The 17,105-nt window shown below is 43.0% G+C and overlaps 1 protein-coding gene across 1 annotated transcript in view; it reads left to right on the top strand.

The window, feature by feature from the left end:
- ECPAS (Ecm29 proteasome adaptor and scaffold) overlaps positions 1-17,105 on the top strand; it is a 74,761-nt gene that overhangs the window by 29,863 nt on the left and 27,793 nt on the right. Inside the window, exons 16-28 of the mRNA XM_068973745.1 lie at positions 404-629; positions 1,061-1,152; positions 3,823-3,957; positions 4,746-4,908; positions 5,349-5,521; positions 6,773-6,874; positions 9,657-9,780; positions 11,533-11,678; positions 12,102-12,156; positions 13,092-13,206; positions 13,769-13,837; positions 14,551-14,668; positions 14,957-15,124. Coding sequence (XP_068829846.1) covers positions 404-629; positions 1,061-1,152; positions 3,823-3,957; positions 4,746-4,908; positions 5,349-5,521; positions 6,773-6,874; positions 9,657-9,780; positions 11,533-11,678; positions 12,102-12,156; positions 13,092-13,206; positions 13,769-13,837; positions 14,551-14,668; positions 14,957-15,124 — 1,686 coding nt within the window. The remainder of the gene's footprint in view (positions 1-403; positions 630-1,060; positions 1,153-3,822; positions 3,958-4,745; positions 4,909-5,348; positions 5,522-6,772; positions 6,875-9,656; positions 9,781-11,532; positions 11,679-12,101; positions 12,157-13,091; positions 13,207-13,768; positions 13,838-14,550; positions 14,669-14,956; positions 15,125-17,105) is intronic.

The following is a 17,105-nucleotide window of genomic DNA, read 5'->3' as shown; positions in this document are numbered from 1 at the left end:
GAGATTAAATTCAGCTGGAGTTCCATAGGAGTAGATCACTGGCCCAGGTTTCTGCCTAGTGTCTGTCTGTCTGTCTGTCTCTCTCTCTCATGAACACACACACATCTCTAAAAAAAATGATTTTCGTTATACCTGTTTTAGACTTTCAAAGTTGAGTGTGCATTTTAACTCCATTAAACTCTCTTAAAAAGCACTCTCTGGATTATAAAAGCTGGTTATGTAAAATTATAGTTTTTTCAGTTCACATGTTGAGTCATGGTTTCCAGCTACTGTGAGGATTATTGAATAGCTTTGTGAAGGATAGTGGGGGCATCAAAGCTGGGAACTGTCACTTTGAAGAACATCTCCCACCTTGATTTTTTTGAGAAGCTTATCTGGGTGTCCTTCTTTCTTCCATCCATAGATTGTCCTGTACTTGCGCATGTGCCTGGCTCACAGCGCGGGGGTGGTGCCTACCTCTCAGAGTTTAGCTGATATGCAAGACCACGCCCCAGCCATCGGACACTACATACGGACTTTAATGTCAGGCAGCCAGGCGGCACCTTCCTCCTCATCTTCCAAGAGTGGGGAAACCAACCCTGTGCAGATCTACATTGGCCTGCTTCAGCAGCTGTTAGCAGGTGTTGGAGGTAGGAGGTCATGATGCCGAGGACGGGTACTAAAGCACTTAAGTAAAACTCTTAGTTTTAAACTCAGCTGACAGTTTTCACCAAAATTATTTTCTCTCCTCTCTCCTATAACCGAACGTGAATCTTTCTTTTCTAAACTTGTCTAATTTCAGCTTTGATACACTATTTCTCTTTGCAGAAAGAAATGCTAACAATAGATAATATATTTTTACTTTGGAAGTGGGAGTGAAGAACAGGGCATCTTTTTATAGACAATAAGGCTGTAAATTTGCTGTATTGAGTCACATACTGTATTCAGGTTAACATTTGTTTTGTAAAACTTGGAAATGCCTCCTAAAGATGTAACCTTATGCTTTGAAGGAATTTAGTGATCCCGGTATGTGTATCACTTTTCTTGACATTAAAATGCTTCTGAATTCCTTCTTCTTTAGGTTTGCCAGTCATGTACTGTCTATTGGAGGCTGTCTCAGTGTATCCAGAAAAGTTGGCCACCAAATTTGTAGACAAAACTGAATGGATAAAGGTATATCCTTTGCCTGTGTGTTTCTTTTTGATTCTCTGTGTTTTCAACTTCAGTGTCAGGATTTCGCCTTCCTACCAGGGTTCTTGTGACCTTTTTTGCCTTTAGGTCACTTTGAAAACTCTGATCATCAGACATTTCCTAGGAAGCTTGTAGGTCAGTGTGCAGCAGTGATCCATTTAGATGAGGGGGGAGATGAATTGAGAGTCATATAAGTAAAAAAGAACTATTTTTCTGCTTTAAAAGTAAAGAAGTAATCATTTTGTATAGTTTAAATAAAACATTATGTAAAACATCTTTCTCTGTCTCTCACCTGCCCAGATTCCTTCAACTTCCTGCCTCTTCCTCTCTCACCTGACAGACATACAGGTCATCACTTATTTGTATATGGTGTCCCTTCTAGAGTTTAGGTGCATGTATACACGCAGATGAAATCAGCATTTTAAATTTTCCTTCCTTTTTTCACATACAGGTGTTACACAATACTTTTTCACACTGTTTTGTACCTTCTTTCACTTAGCTTTAGAACATGAAGTTATTCCTGCATGACTGCAGAGAGAACATCCTCTTTGTTTTAACAACTTCTTTATTTTCCACTCTATGGCTGTGGAATTATTCTTGTTGTTCAGTCTTTCAGTCGTGTCCAACGCTGCGACCCCATGGACTGCATTACGCCAGGCTTCCCTGTCCGTCATCTCCTGGAGCTTGCTCACACTCATGTCCATGGAGTTGGAATTATTCTAGATCCTTATTGATGGTCATTTAGGGTACTTTAAGACTGCTGCAATGAACAGCCTGTCAGTTTGAATACGAGTCGGTGTATTTTTAGTTGGATTCTGCAGAAATGGAATTGAGGACACATGGATGCACTTTTAATAGACAGTGCACATCCTCCATATGAGAAAGTGGAGTCTTGCTCAGTCATGTCCGACTCTTTGCAACACCGTGGACTGTAGCTTGCTGTCCGTGGGCTACACACTCCTCTGTCCATGGGATTTTCCAGGCAAGGGCACTGGAGTGGGTTGCCATTTCCTTCTCCAGGAGATCTTCCCGACCCAGGGACTGAACCTGGGTCTCCTGCACTGCAGGCAGACGCTTTACCCTCTGAGCCGTGAGTAGTTCCGGTTCACACTCCCACCAACCATGTGTTCCCATGGTCACACCAAAAGAGTTGCCAGGGTTAGCAAATAAAGATGCAGGATACTCAGTTAAATTTGAATTTCAGATGAGCAGAATGAATCATCTTTCTTAGTACAGGTCTGGCTTCTGCAGCTTTGTGTACCTCTTGTGCTTCATGACGCAGTTCTTTTTGGAAGGTACAGTTTGAATTATGGTAAAATGTACAGATTCTTTTAAGTGTGAATGCGTGAATGTGATTTACCAAGAGGAGTGAGTTTTACCCTTCTCAAAAAAAATCTAGTCTCATGAAATTGCATCTAGTTCAAAAAGATTTTTTACTCTGTGGACATTGGCTGATTTTAAAATGATTTTAGACCTTTGGTCTTGTAGATCAGGGGGTCATTAGCCTGCGGTCTGTGTGCCAAATCTGTCCTGCCTCCTGTTAGTGTGGCCTGCCAGCTAAGACTAGCGTTTACATTTCTTAAGGGCTGGAGGAAGAATCAAAAGATGAGTAAAATTTCCTGACGTGGAAATTATAGCGTCGATGAAATTGTATTGGAATCCAGCCACACCCATGTGTTGTCTGTGACTGCTTTTATTAATACAGTGGCAGAGTAGACCTCCTGCATCATTCGAGCATGTAAACCTCTGTTTTAGATCAGCTGTATGTTAATGCCAACTGCTTTATATTTTGTACCTTTGATGAAAATGCACATGAGATTCTGGTCTACCCTGTGTGTGGTCAGTCGTGTCTGACTCTTTGTGACCCTATGGACTGTAGCCCACCAGGCTTCTCTGTCCATGGGGTTCTCCAGGCAAGAACTCTGGAGTGGGTTGTCACACCCACATCCCTTATGTCTCCTGCTTAGGGGGGTTCTTTAGCACTAGCACCTTCCAATCAAAAAAGAAAAAAAGCATTTAATCCTGGGAAGGAAATCCTGGCACTTCCTGCCCACTCCTGGCCCATGCACAGGCTCTCCAAAGGTGAAGGTGCATTTTGAGGCAAGGCACTCCTCTCAGAACAGGACGTGCCTGCCTCAGGCCTGCAGTGACTCACTGTTATTCAGAAATGGTAACATCGGAAGTCTGCTGGCCCCTTATCCTGCAGTGACATTCAGGCACATGCAGGTCCCTTTCTTTCTTGAAGAGGAAGAAGTTCCCAAAGAACAAATTGGGGTCGGGAGGGGAGTGTGGTCCTCTGTGCTAAGGACCCAGGGAATTGCAGGAACTTGCCAGGAGGGAGAATGAATACCCTTGTGGTCCAGAGGGCAGAGCAAGGGCGCCCCCATGTGACCAGAGGTGCCACCTGCAACCACGTGTTCTTTCCCATGGGCTGCATCCATCAGATGCCTCAAAGCTAAAATGCTCATTTTCAGAAAGGGAGGGTAGCTGGGCTTCATTTTGTTTTGAAATAATAGGTTGTTTTCTTTTTTCAAAAATACCAATAACTTGAACATTGTAATGTATCGTGTGTTCTTTTAACTTTAAATGTTAGAAGTTGTCAGCAGGGAGATGATCCTATATCATGTACATATTTCTTTCTACATTGCTCAGAGTCTCATGAATAGCAGTAAAGAAGAGATGCGTGAACTGGCAGCCTTGTTTTATTCCGTGGTGGTATCTACAGTGTCGGGAAATGAGCTGAAGTCAATGATAGAACAGCTGATAAAGACTACGAAAGACAATCACGTATGTCATCAGTTTTGCCTTTCTCTTTGTGTGTGTGTGTGTGAAATATAAATTTTACAAAAGCATCTAGTATATTTTTTTCTATGTTCTCATTTGTCAAATGAACACATAAATTGCTTGCTTTTGTGGTGGTAAAGATGAAATGAGACAGGTAGCACTTGGATGCAGTCAGTTCAGTCAACAAGTCTGAGTGCCCTGTGTCTCACAGGCACTGTTTCAGGGGCTAGGATGACAATGGGGAGTAGACACATGAGAAGCTCTGGTAGCGCTTGGTGCTCCTTCCCCGTCTCCTGCCGCCTCTCTCTGTACCTGTCCCATCCGGAAACACTGTTGAAGTCATGTGCTTTTCAAGTCATGCCTGCCCGTGCTTGGAGGTTTTTGCAATTAGAAATGGGCTTTAGTTCATCGTATTTTGCTGGCAGTAGGGGAAAGATCATGCTTGGGAAGTATGATGGTGTAGTTATATAAGTGTCATAAGGGAGAAGAAAACCTACGTGCTTATCAGAGCATTGAGGGAGTCAGCTCACCAGAACTGAAGTATGGGATTAGGGAATCCAAATATAAGTCATGACTCAACTCAGCTTGTCAGAATTCTCTGTGTTTGAAACTCTAGGTTTCTCTTGTTCGCCAGCTGATTGGTTAACATCCCGTGGAGCTTCCCATGATCACTTTATTCTTTGGCCTTATGTTTTGTGGGGGAGATGACTGTGATAAGCACAGTTATTGCAGTGCGTTCACACACATGTGAGAGAGAGAGAAGACATACGCTGTTGTGTTGTTAAATCCAGAGCCCGGAGATACAGCACGGATCCTTGCTTGCACTGGGATTCACAGTAGGAAGATACTTGGCTAAGAAGAAAATGAAAATGGCAGAGCAGCCACACTTGGAGACACATGCTGATTTCCTGCCCGAACAGGAGGAGCTCATTCAGAGTGCCACAGAAACAATCGGTAATTAATGCGGTTATGCTGATGTGGATGTCAGCATAAATAGGTTACAAGATTTTGAATGAGGTTAAAATTTATTGTAAAATTTTAATTTCTTTTTATAGCATTGTACTCTAAACACACAAGCTTTTTCACAAAATCTTGATGCTAAATAAATTCTGTTTTAAATAACTGAAGGTATTCTCATTTTTCTATATATATTTTCTATTTGTGCCTGTTTAACAGAGATGATTCCATTATGGGAAAAAGTTTAAATGTCAAGAAAGGACCCCACTCCGTGGTGTTTTATTACTAAAGAAATGATAACAAATTATCAACTAGAAAATATATTGTAGACTTTGATTTTTATTTGCTGTCTTTAAGAAAATCTCAATTACGTCTCTGGTTGCTTTGGATTCCAAGGGTGATAAGTATAATTCTCTTTTGTGTAAATGTGTTCACAGGCTCATTTTTGGATAGTACCTCCCCTCTCTTGGCGATTGCTGCCTGTACAGCCCTGGGGGAAATTGGCAGAAATGGTCCCCTCCCAATCCCCACTGAGGGATCAGGCTTTACCAAGCTGCATCTTGTGGAGAGCCTGCTAAACAGAATACCCTCCAGTAAAGAAACAAATAAGGCACGTCTCTTCCTTTTACCCTTCTCTTCTAAAAACTGTTTAATTTTGAGTTGTGGGTGATTTGTATATAGCCTTTGTGTGTGTGCCCTTTTGACCCAGTTACTCCAGTTAAGGCCCATAACTTGTTAAGATTAAATGCATCAAGTTTATTCTTCTGTCATGCAAAAAGTAGATAATAAAGTATTAAATAGTTATATGATTTTTATAATTTCAGACCAGCTCTAAATCTTAACCTCCTATAACCAGGTGGGTTTTAATAAGTTTGGGCATTGGTAAGCAGTGTGAGTCATCTCTGAGGAAAAGGACCTTTGAATGTGAAAGTGAAGTCGCTCCGTCGTGTCTGACTCTGCGACTCCGTGGACTGCAGCCCGCCAGGCTCCTCTGTCCATGGGATTCTCCAGGCCAGAATACAGGAGTGGGTTGCCATTTCCTTCTCCAGGGGATCTTCCCAACTAAGGGATGAAACCCAGGTCTCCTACATTTTGGGCAGTTTCTTCACTGTCTGAGGTACCAGGGAAGCCCAGAGATCTTTATAGTATTTTAATTTTAGATAAAAACCTTCATAGACTTTAAATTTTTTCTTTGGGATAAGAGTACCTCAGTGTTGAAATGTAAGATGATTTAATGAACAGAAAAACTCAGTTTACTGCAAGTTTAATAAATATGTAATCTTATTCTCAATCTAGCTAGTGTTTAAAACTTAGCAAGAAGATTGCAGTGTAATTTTTATTGGCTGTTATTAGCTAATCATTACCATCCAAGCATATGCTGAGTGCTTCACCTGCTTTTATTAACTGAATCCTCAGAAGGTCTAGTGAAGTAGGTATGCTTGTCATCTCTGTTTTCCCAGAGGAGGAAAATTCAGAAAAGTGAAGTAACTTGCCTGAGGTCACACAGCCTCAAAGGCTACTAAAAATGGTCTAGCTGTGACCCGATCTTAGGTTCTTCTGGGCCCAGAATCTGCATTTATAACTGTTAGGGTTTGCAGGGTACTGAGCTAGTTAAAGACTTCGTGCTTCCTTCTTTTGTAGTGGTGGACCCTAATAAACTTAGTTTCGTGTCTTTCAACCTCCAGTGTCTTATAGACGTAATTCTGTAAAATTGGATGCTTGAAAAAAAAGAAAACTTGCACGGATGCATTTAGTTAGACAGACTCCTCCTCCCTACCTTCTCATTTTTCTCCCAGAAGACATTTTTCTGGGACTAAGCTGTTATATACTTCCTTAAAAAAAAAATTGTCTGTTCTTCCAGATGAAAGAAAGAGCTATCCAAACACTGGGGTATTTTCCAGTTGGGGATGGAGATTTTCCTCACCAGAAGCTCCTCTTGCAAGGTCTGATGGATTCTGTGGAGGTATTTATATTGCTATCTGATTGTTAAGTCATTCAGACGAAAGGCATTTTTTTTTGTTGTTGGAATTTTGCATGTTGTGAGGTTTTAAAATGAGACTTTGATTCATTCGTTCCCCAAGTGCTTAGAGTACCAGCCATGGGCGGTGTTAGTCATAGCATTGATTGAGTCACCTGTGCGGGGAAGTCCTTGTCTCGTGATTTGATCTGTAAAGTGTGGTGCAGGGTGAATAGAGGGGAAATACACGCAGTCACCTGGCTGAGGGGAGTGGGTGCCGGTGTACTGGTTGCTCTTGAGTCTGAGGTCTTCTAGATAAACGTCCAGTGTGGTGGAGAAGACCTCTAAGTAGCTGCTAGCCAGTGTGATCAGTGACTCGACACAATTGGCCCCAATTGGGCTTCGGTTGTTTTCACTGACTCACGTTTTTCTTCCCCAGCCTGTTTGTCTGTCTTTGTTCTGAGCTTTTGAAGGACCCTCGTGTACTTCTTTCTCAGGGTGTTGCTGCGCCTCTTTGGAGACCTCCCCTGACCCTCACCCGAGGGTGGATTTGCTCGCTCTTTGTGCTTTCTCGCTTCTCCATGCTTTCTTCACATTCACCACAGTTTCTGATTGCCCACTACGCCGAAGGCAGAGTTTGCTTTGTACTCTGCAGCCCATAAAACTGGGGCCAGGCAGTGTGATTGGCAGAGTCTTGATGAAGTATTTTTGAGGTGAAATTTTTTGACAAGAAATTAAACTCATGTCAAATTCTCCCTGGATGTCACTGACGTTGTAACCTCTTGGGGAAAAGTTTGTGATGTCTGGTTTCTCATCCTTTTTCTTTTCTTAAATCTGTGATATAGATGGGTTTCTTCCAGTTTTATGTAAATAAATGAAGGTTTGTCTCGATTCTTAACTTCCTACTGAAGACATTATAAGAGTTTAGAAATTTAGAAATATGAAGAGCTTGAAACATGCTGGAGAGATTAAAGGATTAAAAAAAAAAGAGCAAGAATCAGAAGCAAAATATCTTCACGGTCAGCTAGGACAGAGTTCTAAAGGGGGTGTGTGTGTTAGGGTGTGTGTGTGTTAGGGTGTGTGTGTCTCTCTCTCTTCACGGCCCTGTGTGTGTGTGTGTGTGTGTGTGTGTGTGTGTGTGTGTCTCTTCGCGGCCCCATGTGTGTGCGTGCGTGTGTGTGTGTGTGTGTGTGCATGCGTGTGTGTGTGTGTTAGTCTCTTAGTCATTTCCGACTCTTCATGGCCTCGAGGTGTGTGTGCGCGCACGCGTGTGTGTGTGTGTGTGTCTGATGACTCCGTGCCCCGTGTGTGTGTGTCTCTTTGTGGCCCCGTGTGTGTGTGTGTGTGTCTGTGCGTGTTCGTCTCTTAGTCGTTTCTGCCTCTTTGCAGCCTCGAGGTGTGTGTGTGTCTGTCTGTGTGTTAGTCTCTCAGTCGTTCCTGACTCTCTGTGGCCCCGAGAACTGTAGCCCACCAGGCTCCTCTGTCCATGGCAGGCAAAAATACTGAAGTGGGTTGCCATTCCCTTCTCCAGGGGATCTTCCTGACCCAGGGATTGAACCCAGGTCTCCTGCATTGCAGCAGATTCTTCACCAGCTGAGCCACCAGAGACTGAGCTTGGATTAGCTAAACTGTCGTCTGTCCCCGCAGTGTCCCCATAGCCCTCATGCTCTCTGCTCTTCATTCTCTTCCTATTCTCTATGCTTAAGTCTCTTCTGGTTCCTAGCAGACAAGAGAGAGAAATGCCAGAGACTGGCCCAATTCCAGATCAGTTGTGATTCACAGTTGTGAGATGTGTCAGTTTCCAAATCTGATTTTAAAAATTTGGGTATGTGTATACAATATGCATAGTTTTGATTTTTGAAATAATTTCAGATTTAAAGTGAAGTTGTATGAATAATTTAAAGGACTCCTCTATATCCTTCATCCAAATTCACCAAATTACATTTTACCACATTTGCCTTTTGGTTCTTTGGGTTTTTTTCCTGAACCATTTAAGGTGGTGATTTAATCACTAAGTTGTTGTGTCTGATTATTGCAGTCCCATGGACTGTAGCCCGCTAGGCTACTCTGTCCATGGGATTTTCCAGGCAAGAATACTGGAGTCGTTTGCCATTTCCTTCCCCAGTGGATCTTCCCGATCCAGGGATCTAACCCGGGTCCCCTGCACTGCAGGCAGATTCTTTACCGACTGAGCTACCAGGGAATCCCTAACAACCATTTGAGAGGATCTTGCAGATACTATGTAATTTAAGTGTACAGAGAGGAGATGTCTGTCAGTGCCAATGTTATTGTGCAGTTACCAATCAGGTGTCTACTAGTCGCCGTTTGTATGTTAACCGTGTTTAATCCCTATGGCCTGAACAAGGTGGGTGATGGTATTATTTATGCTCATGTTACAGATGACGTTGAGGCTCAGAGTTTAATGCTGTTAAACTTCACTGGTGAGAGACAGAATTTCCCTTGAGATGTGTATGGCTTCACAGTCTGTGTCCTTCTCCCCAAGTGAATGATTCCAGTCTTCCAAAGATTAAAAATCGCTGCTTATTGGTTCTCTGCGTAGGTGAAAAGTGCAGCGCGGACTTGGGAAAAGACCTTCAAGTCATTCTTGGGCGCTCTGTTCCCTCACCCTGCCCCACTTTCCAACCATCCTGTTAGAGCGTTCCAGGCAAAAGAGTGGAAACAAACAAAGCACACTGAGAAACGAGACCAGTAAGCAGCCTTTTTATGGAAATGGATGATTTTGGGAAATGTTCTCTCTGACCCCTGGCTTTTGTCCCCTTCATTGCAGGCCAAGCAGATAGAACTTCAGTTCACCATCGGTGAAGCCATCACCAGTGCCGCGATAGGAACTGGTTCTGTGGCCGCCCGGGATGCCTGGCTGGTAACCGAGGAGGAGTACACACCCCCCGCCGGTACCTTACAGTCAGCGAATCGGTTTATTCCCGCCGTATAACTCTCTTCTGTTCTTGTTCCCACCTCTGAAGCCAGAGGAAAAATATATACATTCCATTTTGACTCTTTTTTCCAGTAATTGTATATGTCTCCTGAGTTCGGCTCAGTCAAGAAAGATAGCTGGTTAAAGGAGACGGAGCACAAAGTGAGCAAGAGCCGTTGCTTTAGTCCTCTGGCAAGGAGGCCGAGGAGCTGGCTGTCGATCCCCTTCAGACCTGTGCTCTGTCCGTGAGGATTCCTTGGGGTGTTTAGCCAGTGTCAGAGGTCAAGGCCTAGCAATCTCCCAAGTTTTGTGTGCCCCGATTCTTTTGTTTCTTAATTTATTTTTTAATTGGATGAAAACTGCTTTATAATGTTGTGTTGGTTTCTGCCGTACAGCAACGCAAATCAGCCATAATTAGACATACATCCCTCCCTCTGGAGCCTTACTGCCCTCCTGCATCCTGCCCCCTGCATCAGTAATTTTATTTATTTATTCTTGGCTGTGCCAGGTCTTCGTAGCTGCGTGTGGGCTTTTCTCTAGTTGGTGGCAAGCAGGGGCTCTTCTCTAGTTGCAGTGTTGGGCTTCTCTTGTTGTGGAGCATGGGCTCTAGGGTACTTGGGCTTCAGGAGTCGGGGCATGTGGGCTCTAGAGCACAGGCCAATAAGGTGCCTGGCCTTAGTTGCTCCTTGACAAGTGGAATCGTCTCAGACAAGGCGGTCGAACCTGTGTGTCCTGCATTGGCAGGCAGATTGTTTACCACCGGGGAAGCCCACCCCTGATTCTTTATCACACAGTGCCAATCATGCTGCAGGTGCGTCTCTCCACTAAGTTGCTCTGGCTTTCAGTGACCGTGTAGGTGAAGGAATGTGCACTTTCTGACTGCACGTTACAGGTAGAGTGACTTCACATCTCTTGTGTGCTGTGAACATCCTCCAGGGCGCAGGATGGCTTTCTACAGCAAGGTGTCCTGCTGAGGCTAATCCTGCCGGCCTCAGTAGTGCCGAGGTTGGGGAACTCTGAAGGGACAAAAGGAGAACAGTGGTGCTGTAGTGGGAGGAGGAAGGCGAGGTTAATAGAGGTTGGTTTATGTGTTAGTTTTTAGATGGGAGATGGGAAAGATACAACAGAGAAAGAAAAATTGCTGACACCAGAGAAAATGGGGATAATGAAAATTAAGACAAAATTAACACAACATTGTAAATTAACTATACCCCAATAAAAATTTAAAAACAAAGAAAACCATTTATTTTAAAAACTTCATATGCAGTTAAGGTTCAAAAGGGAATATGAAGGAGGGGAAATAACTTTTTCCCCCTACAGTCGCAATGTAAATGAGTAAAATTACATGAATCATAAAATTAAAAAAATTAAGATAGTGTCCTAGAAAGAGAAGTTTTAGGTTCAGAGCAAAATGAAGAGGAAGGCGCAGAGGTCTTCCACACCCTCCACCACTGCACATGCCTAACCGCCCCCATGTTGGCGATGATTTTTCATTCTAGGAAACTAAAGGTGTCTGAGTACATTTGAATGGTTATTTAGTTTATGCTAGATTCTGAAGTGAATGATGATCAGTTCCGTCAGCAATTTATTTAAACACCTTATTTGTTTAGATATTAATATGTTGTAGGATTGTTCTGTTGAGTAAATGTTGACTAGAATTTAATATTTTTTTCGGAAGCTCTAGTCAGTTATTTTAATTTGCTTCTTATCATTCTTTGCTTTTCCCTAGGAGCCAAAGTTAATGATGTGGTCCCCTGGGTGCTGGATGTGATTTTAAATAAACACATCGTCAGTCCCAACCCACATGTGAGGCAAGCAGCGTGCATCTGGCTCCTTTCCCTTGTGAGGAAGCTAAGTAGCCATAATGAAGTGAAGGTAGGCCATCTATAAATGTGGTCCAGCTCTGTTGCAGTCTATTTATGAAATATTTATAATAGGTGGTCGGAAGGGAAATGTATGGGGGCAAGGGCCATTAACCTGTAACAGATACTTTGGAATAAGCTACACGTGAAGGAACGAAGGACCTGGTATATATGAACTGGAGGATGATTCTTAACTTGAAGGTGTAAAGTCAGAGGAAGTGATGAGGACGGGGAGGTTTGGACTGTGTGAATAGACTGCTGTCAGTGGTACAGCCTTCAGGTAACTTGGCCACCTTCACAGATGAGAATACAGCAGGGTTTGTGACTGCCTCAGGTTGTGAGGCTTCACAGGTGGCGTGTACCCCGAGAGCAAGATTCTCCGTCTCCCAAGGGGGGTAGAGTTTCAGTGTTCTGAATGTCTCTTTTCTTATTTCAGTCTCATCTTAAAGAAATCCAGAGTGCATTTGTTTCTGTTCTGTCAGAAAATGATGGTAAGTTATTGGCAAATATTTGATTTCCAGACTTCTTTAAACTTGTATCTTAAATTTTGAAAAATCTGGATTATGACCATAAGAGAAGGCTACAGGAAACTTGATTCTTATGCACTTATTCATTGTGTGTGTTAATTGCTCCGTTGTGTCCAACTCTTTGCAATCCCATGTACTATAGCCTGCCAAGCTCCCCAGCTCATGGTATTCTCCAGGCAAGAATACTGGAGTGGGTTGCCATGCCCTCCTCCAAGGTATTTTCCTGACCCAGGGATCAAACCCACATCCCTTGCGTCTCTTATGTCTCCTGCATTGGCAGGCAGGTTCTTTACTATAGTGCCACCTGAGAACCCCATTAGTTTTATTCATTAATGAATCATTTATTCATTAGATCAGTTTTGCATTTGAAAGTGGAGCCGAGGCTATCTTTAACATGCGTAGCTTCTACTAAATAATAGCTTTCTTCTACTTAGGATTCATTTTTTCCCTTTGTGATTTAAGCTAGGAGAGGGTGCAAATATATGTGTTAGATATTTAAATAGTAGCTTTGTTTTATAAATTGTTTTAAACATGTGATATACTATTGACCTTTCATTTAAAAATTACCCACGGGTTCTCCTGAAATTGATTACCTCTCATGTGTGCACCTTGGATCCACTGACCGTTTGTCACTGTGCACTGCACACTGAGGCCCAGCCGGGTTGGCTCGATTTGTGAGTTGGTATTGTGTGAATGCAGTTCTCATTTACAGGGACTTGGCTGGTGTCCTGTTCACTCAGATGATTTAATACATTTTTTAACAAAATAGGTTGATGGTGTTTTCATATCTTTGCTTTGATATCATTTTTGGTTAATGTTGCAGGTTTATTAAAGTTTTTTTCACTTGATGGCTAGAGAACAAATTTTTCTTAATATTGTTTTGTCTGACTTTTGTGTAGAACTGAGCCAGGATGTTGCCTCAAAAGGCCTTGGGTTGGTGTATGAATTGGGCAATGAACAAGATCAGCAGGAATTGGTTTCTACTCTTGTAGAAACACTGATGACTGGCAAAAGGTACGGTGAACTTGAAAACTTCAGATTTGAACACGCAGGGCAAGTTTTGTACACACCAAGAATATGCAGTCAAAGAAGGAGAGTTCAGCTTTTGAGTTTCCTGTTTATTAAGCCTTTTCTAAATTGCAAGTCATCAACTGCTATGCTGTGGACAGCAGTTTAATTATCCAGTGGATACTGTTTAGAAAGTAAACTAAATTACTGTTCACAAACATGCAAATAACTCAGGCTTTGAAAACTGAATGCTCTCGGGACAGGTAAAGCATTGGATTATAGAAGTACCATAATTATGATTGGCTAAATGGAAATGAAGACAGGAGAGAGGGCTTGCATGTCCTTCACAGTCTGATCTGGGAAGAGAATCGATTTGTTCTTCCTGGACTTTATTTTACAGAATTCTCAGGCTAATGGGAAGGGCGAGTTGGCTTTTACGTCTTGCTCACTGTAGATACTTAGCAGGGAATTTGATTTTATCGGTTTACAGCTGAAATGTTTACATTAGTTGAATGGCAGTATGAAAATTCTGAGGCTCATGTAAATTCTTGCTGTTGTTTTTGTTTAGAGCTAAACATGAAGTTTCCGGAGAGACAGTGGTGTTTCAGGGAGGAAGCCTTGGCAAAACCCCCGACGGGTAAGTGTGCCAAATCCACCCATCATTGGAGACACCTTCCGTCCAGTGGAGAGGACACTCACCAAGTTGTTTTCCAGCCTCGTGGGAAGTGGTGTGTGTTAGCGGAAGAAGACCCTTCAGAGAAAAAGCATAGGGTTTTAGATTCAGTTTCCTGGAAACCAGACTGAGATGGAACTCTATGTGCTGGAATTTGATTGAAGGGGACCTCGAGGTTCTCACCTGGGGAGTGAGGGGGCAGGACGCGGCCAGGAGCCAAGAAGGAGCTGAACTGCTGCCCACATTTACGAGGTCCTGACCCATCAAGGAGCCCGGGACTGGACTGGGAGGGCGACTCAAAAAAGTTCTTATCACTCTAGCTTAGAAAAGACCTAGGGAAGACAGAAGTTGTCTTCAGACGGCTCTGTCAGGATCCACAGGCTTTGGTGCACATTGTACGGAAGGATTATTGCTGCCTCGGAGGTGACGAGGGCTGTACCCACACGGGCGTCGTACGTGCCTGAGGTCATTCACCAGCTGTTGCTGAGAACTGAATTTGGCAACTTCTTATTTTCTCTTCACCCTGGTTCTCTGCCTCTGTGGTAAAGCAATAACTCAATATTGGAAATTTAGTGGAAATAATTTTAAAATGTCCTAGTGATATTGGTAGTGTAATTTTTGTTAGACTGGAGGTAGAGAAATACATGACTGCGTACTTTTTGGTTCTTGTTTTCAAGCCAGGGCCTCTCTACTTACAAGGAGCTCTGTTCTCTGGCAAGTGATCTTAGTCAGCCGGATCTGGTGTATAAATTTATGAACCTAGCCAACCATCATGCAATGTGGAACTCTAGGAAGGTAAGTGGCTGTTGCTGGACAGTTTTGTTTTTTTTTGTCTTCCCTTCAAATCAAACCTGCCTCACAGGCAGACAGTGAAAATTGATAACGCAGTGTGTTTTGTACAAGTCTGTGGTGAGAGAGCTCTATCCCACCCCAGAGCTGATATAGTATTGATACTGGACACTCAGTAAACCAGGCTGTCTTCAGAGACGAGTCTAGGAGGGAAAATTTTGTGGTATTTAATGCGTTAATATTTTACTGCAGTAGGTGTGTCTCAGCTACTGCATCTTGCTACTGTGTTTCTAGGGTGCTGCTTTTGGTTTTAATGTAATTGCTACCAGAGCTGGAGAACAGCTGGCTCCTTTCCTGCCTCAGCTAGTTCCACGCCTTTATCGTTACCAGTTTGATCCCAACCTTGGCATTCGACAGGCCATGACAAGCATTTGGAACGCACTGGTCACTGACAAGTCAATGGCAAGTATCTGTGAACCCTGGTCCCAGGTTACAGGCGGGATGCAAACCCAGGCTTACCTCCCTTTCTTCTCTGTATACCTGTTTGTTTAAACAAATAGGCTTTCTTTCATCTTTTTGCTTTCTTCCTCCTTTCAAGGTACCAAAGATGCTCATGGCAACATTTACTGAAACCTCACAAATGGAAGTAGTGAAATGTCTAGTGGGTGGATGGTTAAGGAGATGCAGTATATATCCCCACCAGTGGGAAACTATGTCTGTAGCACTGATGCAGTGGAGAACAGGAGATGAGGAGGCAGGCAGTTACCGTGTTTGGCTGCTTCTCTTCTTCTCTCGCATTGTTAGATACTAGGATTTCTCAGGACTTGCCTCTGAGTACCTTTTTCTCTCTCCACTTTCTCCTTTGAGATGAGCTCTCAGTTCCAGGGCTTGTAAATGTCACCCTGACTGTGACGGTTCCCAGTCTTATTCTTCTGACCCAGGCAGGACTTGTGTTCCTGACTTGTATTGATATATCTCACTGCCTGCTTGACATTGTCACTTGGATGTCATTTCAAGATATGTTAGACGTACCACGTTCAGAACAGGTCTTAAGAGAAACGGCCTTCCCTTGGGACATCCCCAGAGGTCCAGTGGTTAAGACACTGTGCTTCCACTGCAGGGGATGCGGGTTTGATCCCTGTTCTGGGAACCAAGATCCCACATGCCACGTGGCCGAAAACAAAAACTATTGCAGCCTTCCTGCTCTCTCCTTCTACGTTCATCTATTTCCCCAAGCTGCAGAACTGGGCAGCATCTTGGTTGCTGTCTGTCTCGTCCCACCCTCAATTGAATCTAGTAGCAAATTCTGTTGATTCTTCTCCCAAGGTATTTCTTTCTTTCCTTTCCTATTTTTTTTTTTTTTTTTTTTTGACTGCACAGTGTGGTTTGCAGGCTCTTAGCTCCCTGACTGGGAATCAAGCCTGAGCCCATGGCAGTGAAAGCACTGACTACTGCACTGCCATGGAATTCCCTACAAAATATTTCTTGAATCTACCCTCTTTTTTCCCTAATTCTTCCCTAATGAATATGTTGTCATCTTTCTTTTCTGTTTGCCCTCCTTCATTGACTTACCAGCAGTAAAAGTGATTTTTAAAAATGCAAGTTGGATTGTGTTTGGGGTTGAAATCCATTGGTGGCTTCCTAGATCACTTTATTTTTTATTGATTTATCTTTTCAAGCAGATAATATTTTTATCCAAGGCTGGGAGTAGGTCAGGGAGCATTCCATGGTGAAAAACATGAAAATATCCTGGGCTGAATAATATAGTTTCCTTCTGTTAGTGATTATTGATGCATTATTATTTATTATTATTCCATTATGATCAAACACGTTTTGTATGATTTCAGTCCTTTTAAATGTTTTGAAACACTTCATGACCTTGCAGATAGTGACCCTGGAGAATGTTCCACGTGTACTTTAGAAGAATTTGCATTCTGCTATTATTGAAAAGAAAATGTTCTATAAATGTCTTTTGGATCTAGGTAGTTTATCTTGGTGTTTATCTCCTGTCTAGTTACTCTTTTTTTCTGTTTTGTATTTCTTTAAAAATTTTTTAAAATTTATTTTCAGTTGGAGGGTAATTAGTTTACAAGATTGTATTGGTTTCTCCTGTCAGCAACATAGATCAGCCATAGGTCTATGTATGTCCCCTTCCGCTTGAAACTTCCTCCTACCTCCCATCCCATCTCACCTCTCTACGTTGTCATGGAGCACCGAGTTCAGCTCCCAGTGTTATACAGCAAATCCTAGTCCAGTTAAATAAACCCCATGACCCTTACCGTGTCTTTCCATCCCTAAGCACGATGCGGCCTGTTCCTCTCTCTCCAGTCTGGTGCTGGAAGGCACTGGAGGGTTTCCCTCTGAGGGTTCGACGAGTTCTGTTTGCTCTAGGAGAGTACTTGGTACAGATGAGTCAGCCGAGATCTCGGAGGCTGAGTTCAGG

The sequence above is a fragment of the Capricornis sumatraensis genome, chromosome 6, assembly GCF_032405125.1.
Source record: "Capricornis sumatraensis isolate serow.1 chromosome 6, serow.2, whole genome shotgun sequence".
NCBI lineage: Eukaryota > Metazoa > Chordata > Mammalia > Artiodactyla > Bovidae > Capricornis > Capricornis sumatraensis.
This window is presented reverse-complemented; position numbering and strand designations above follow the sequence as displayed.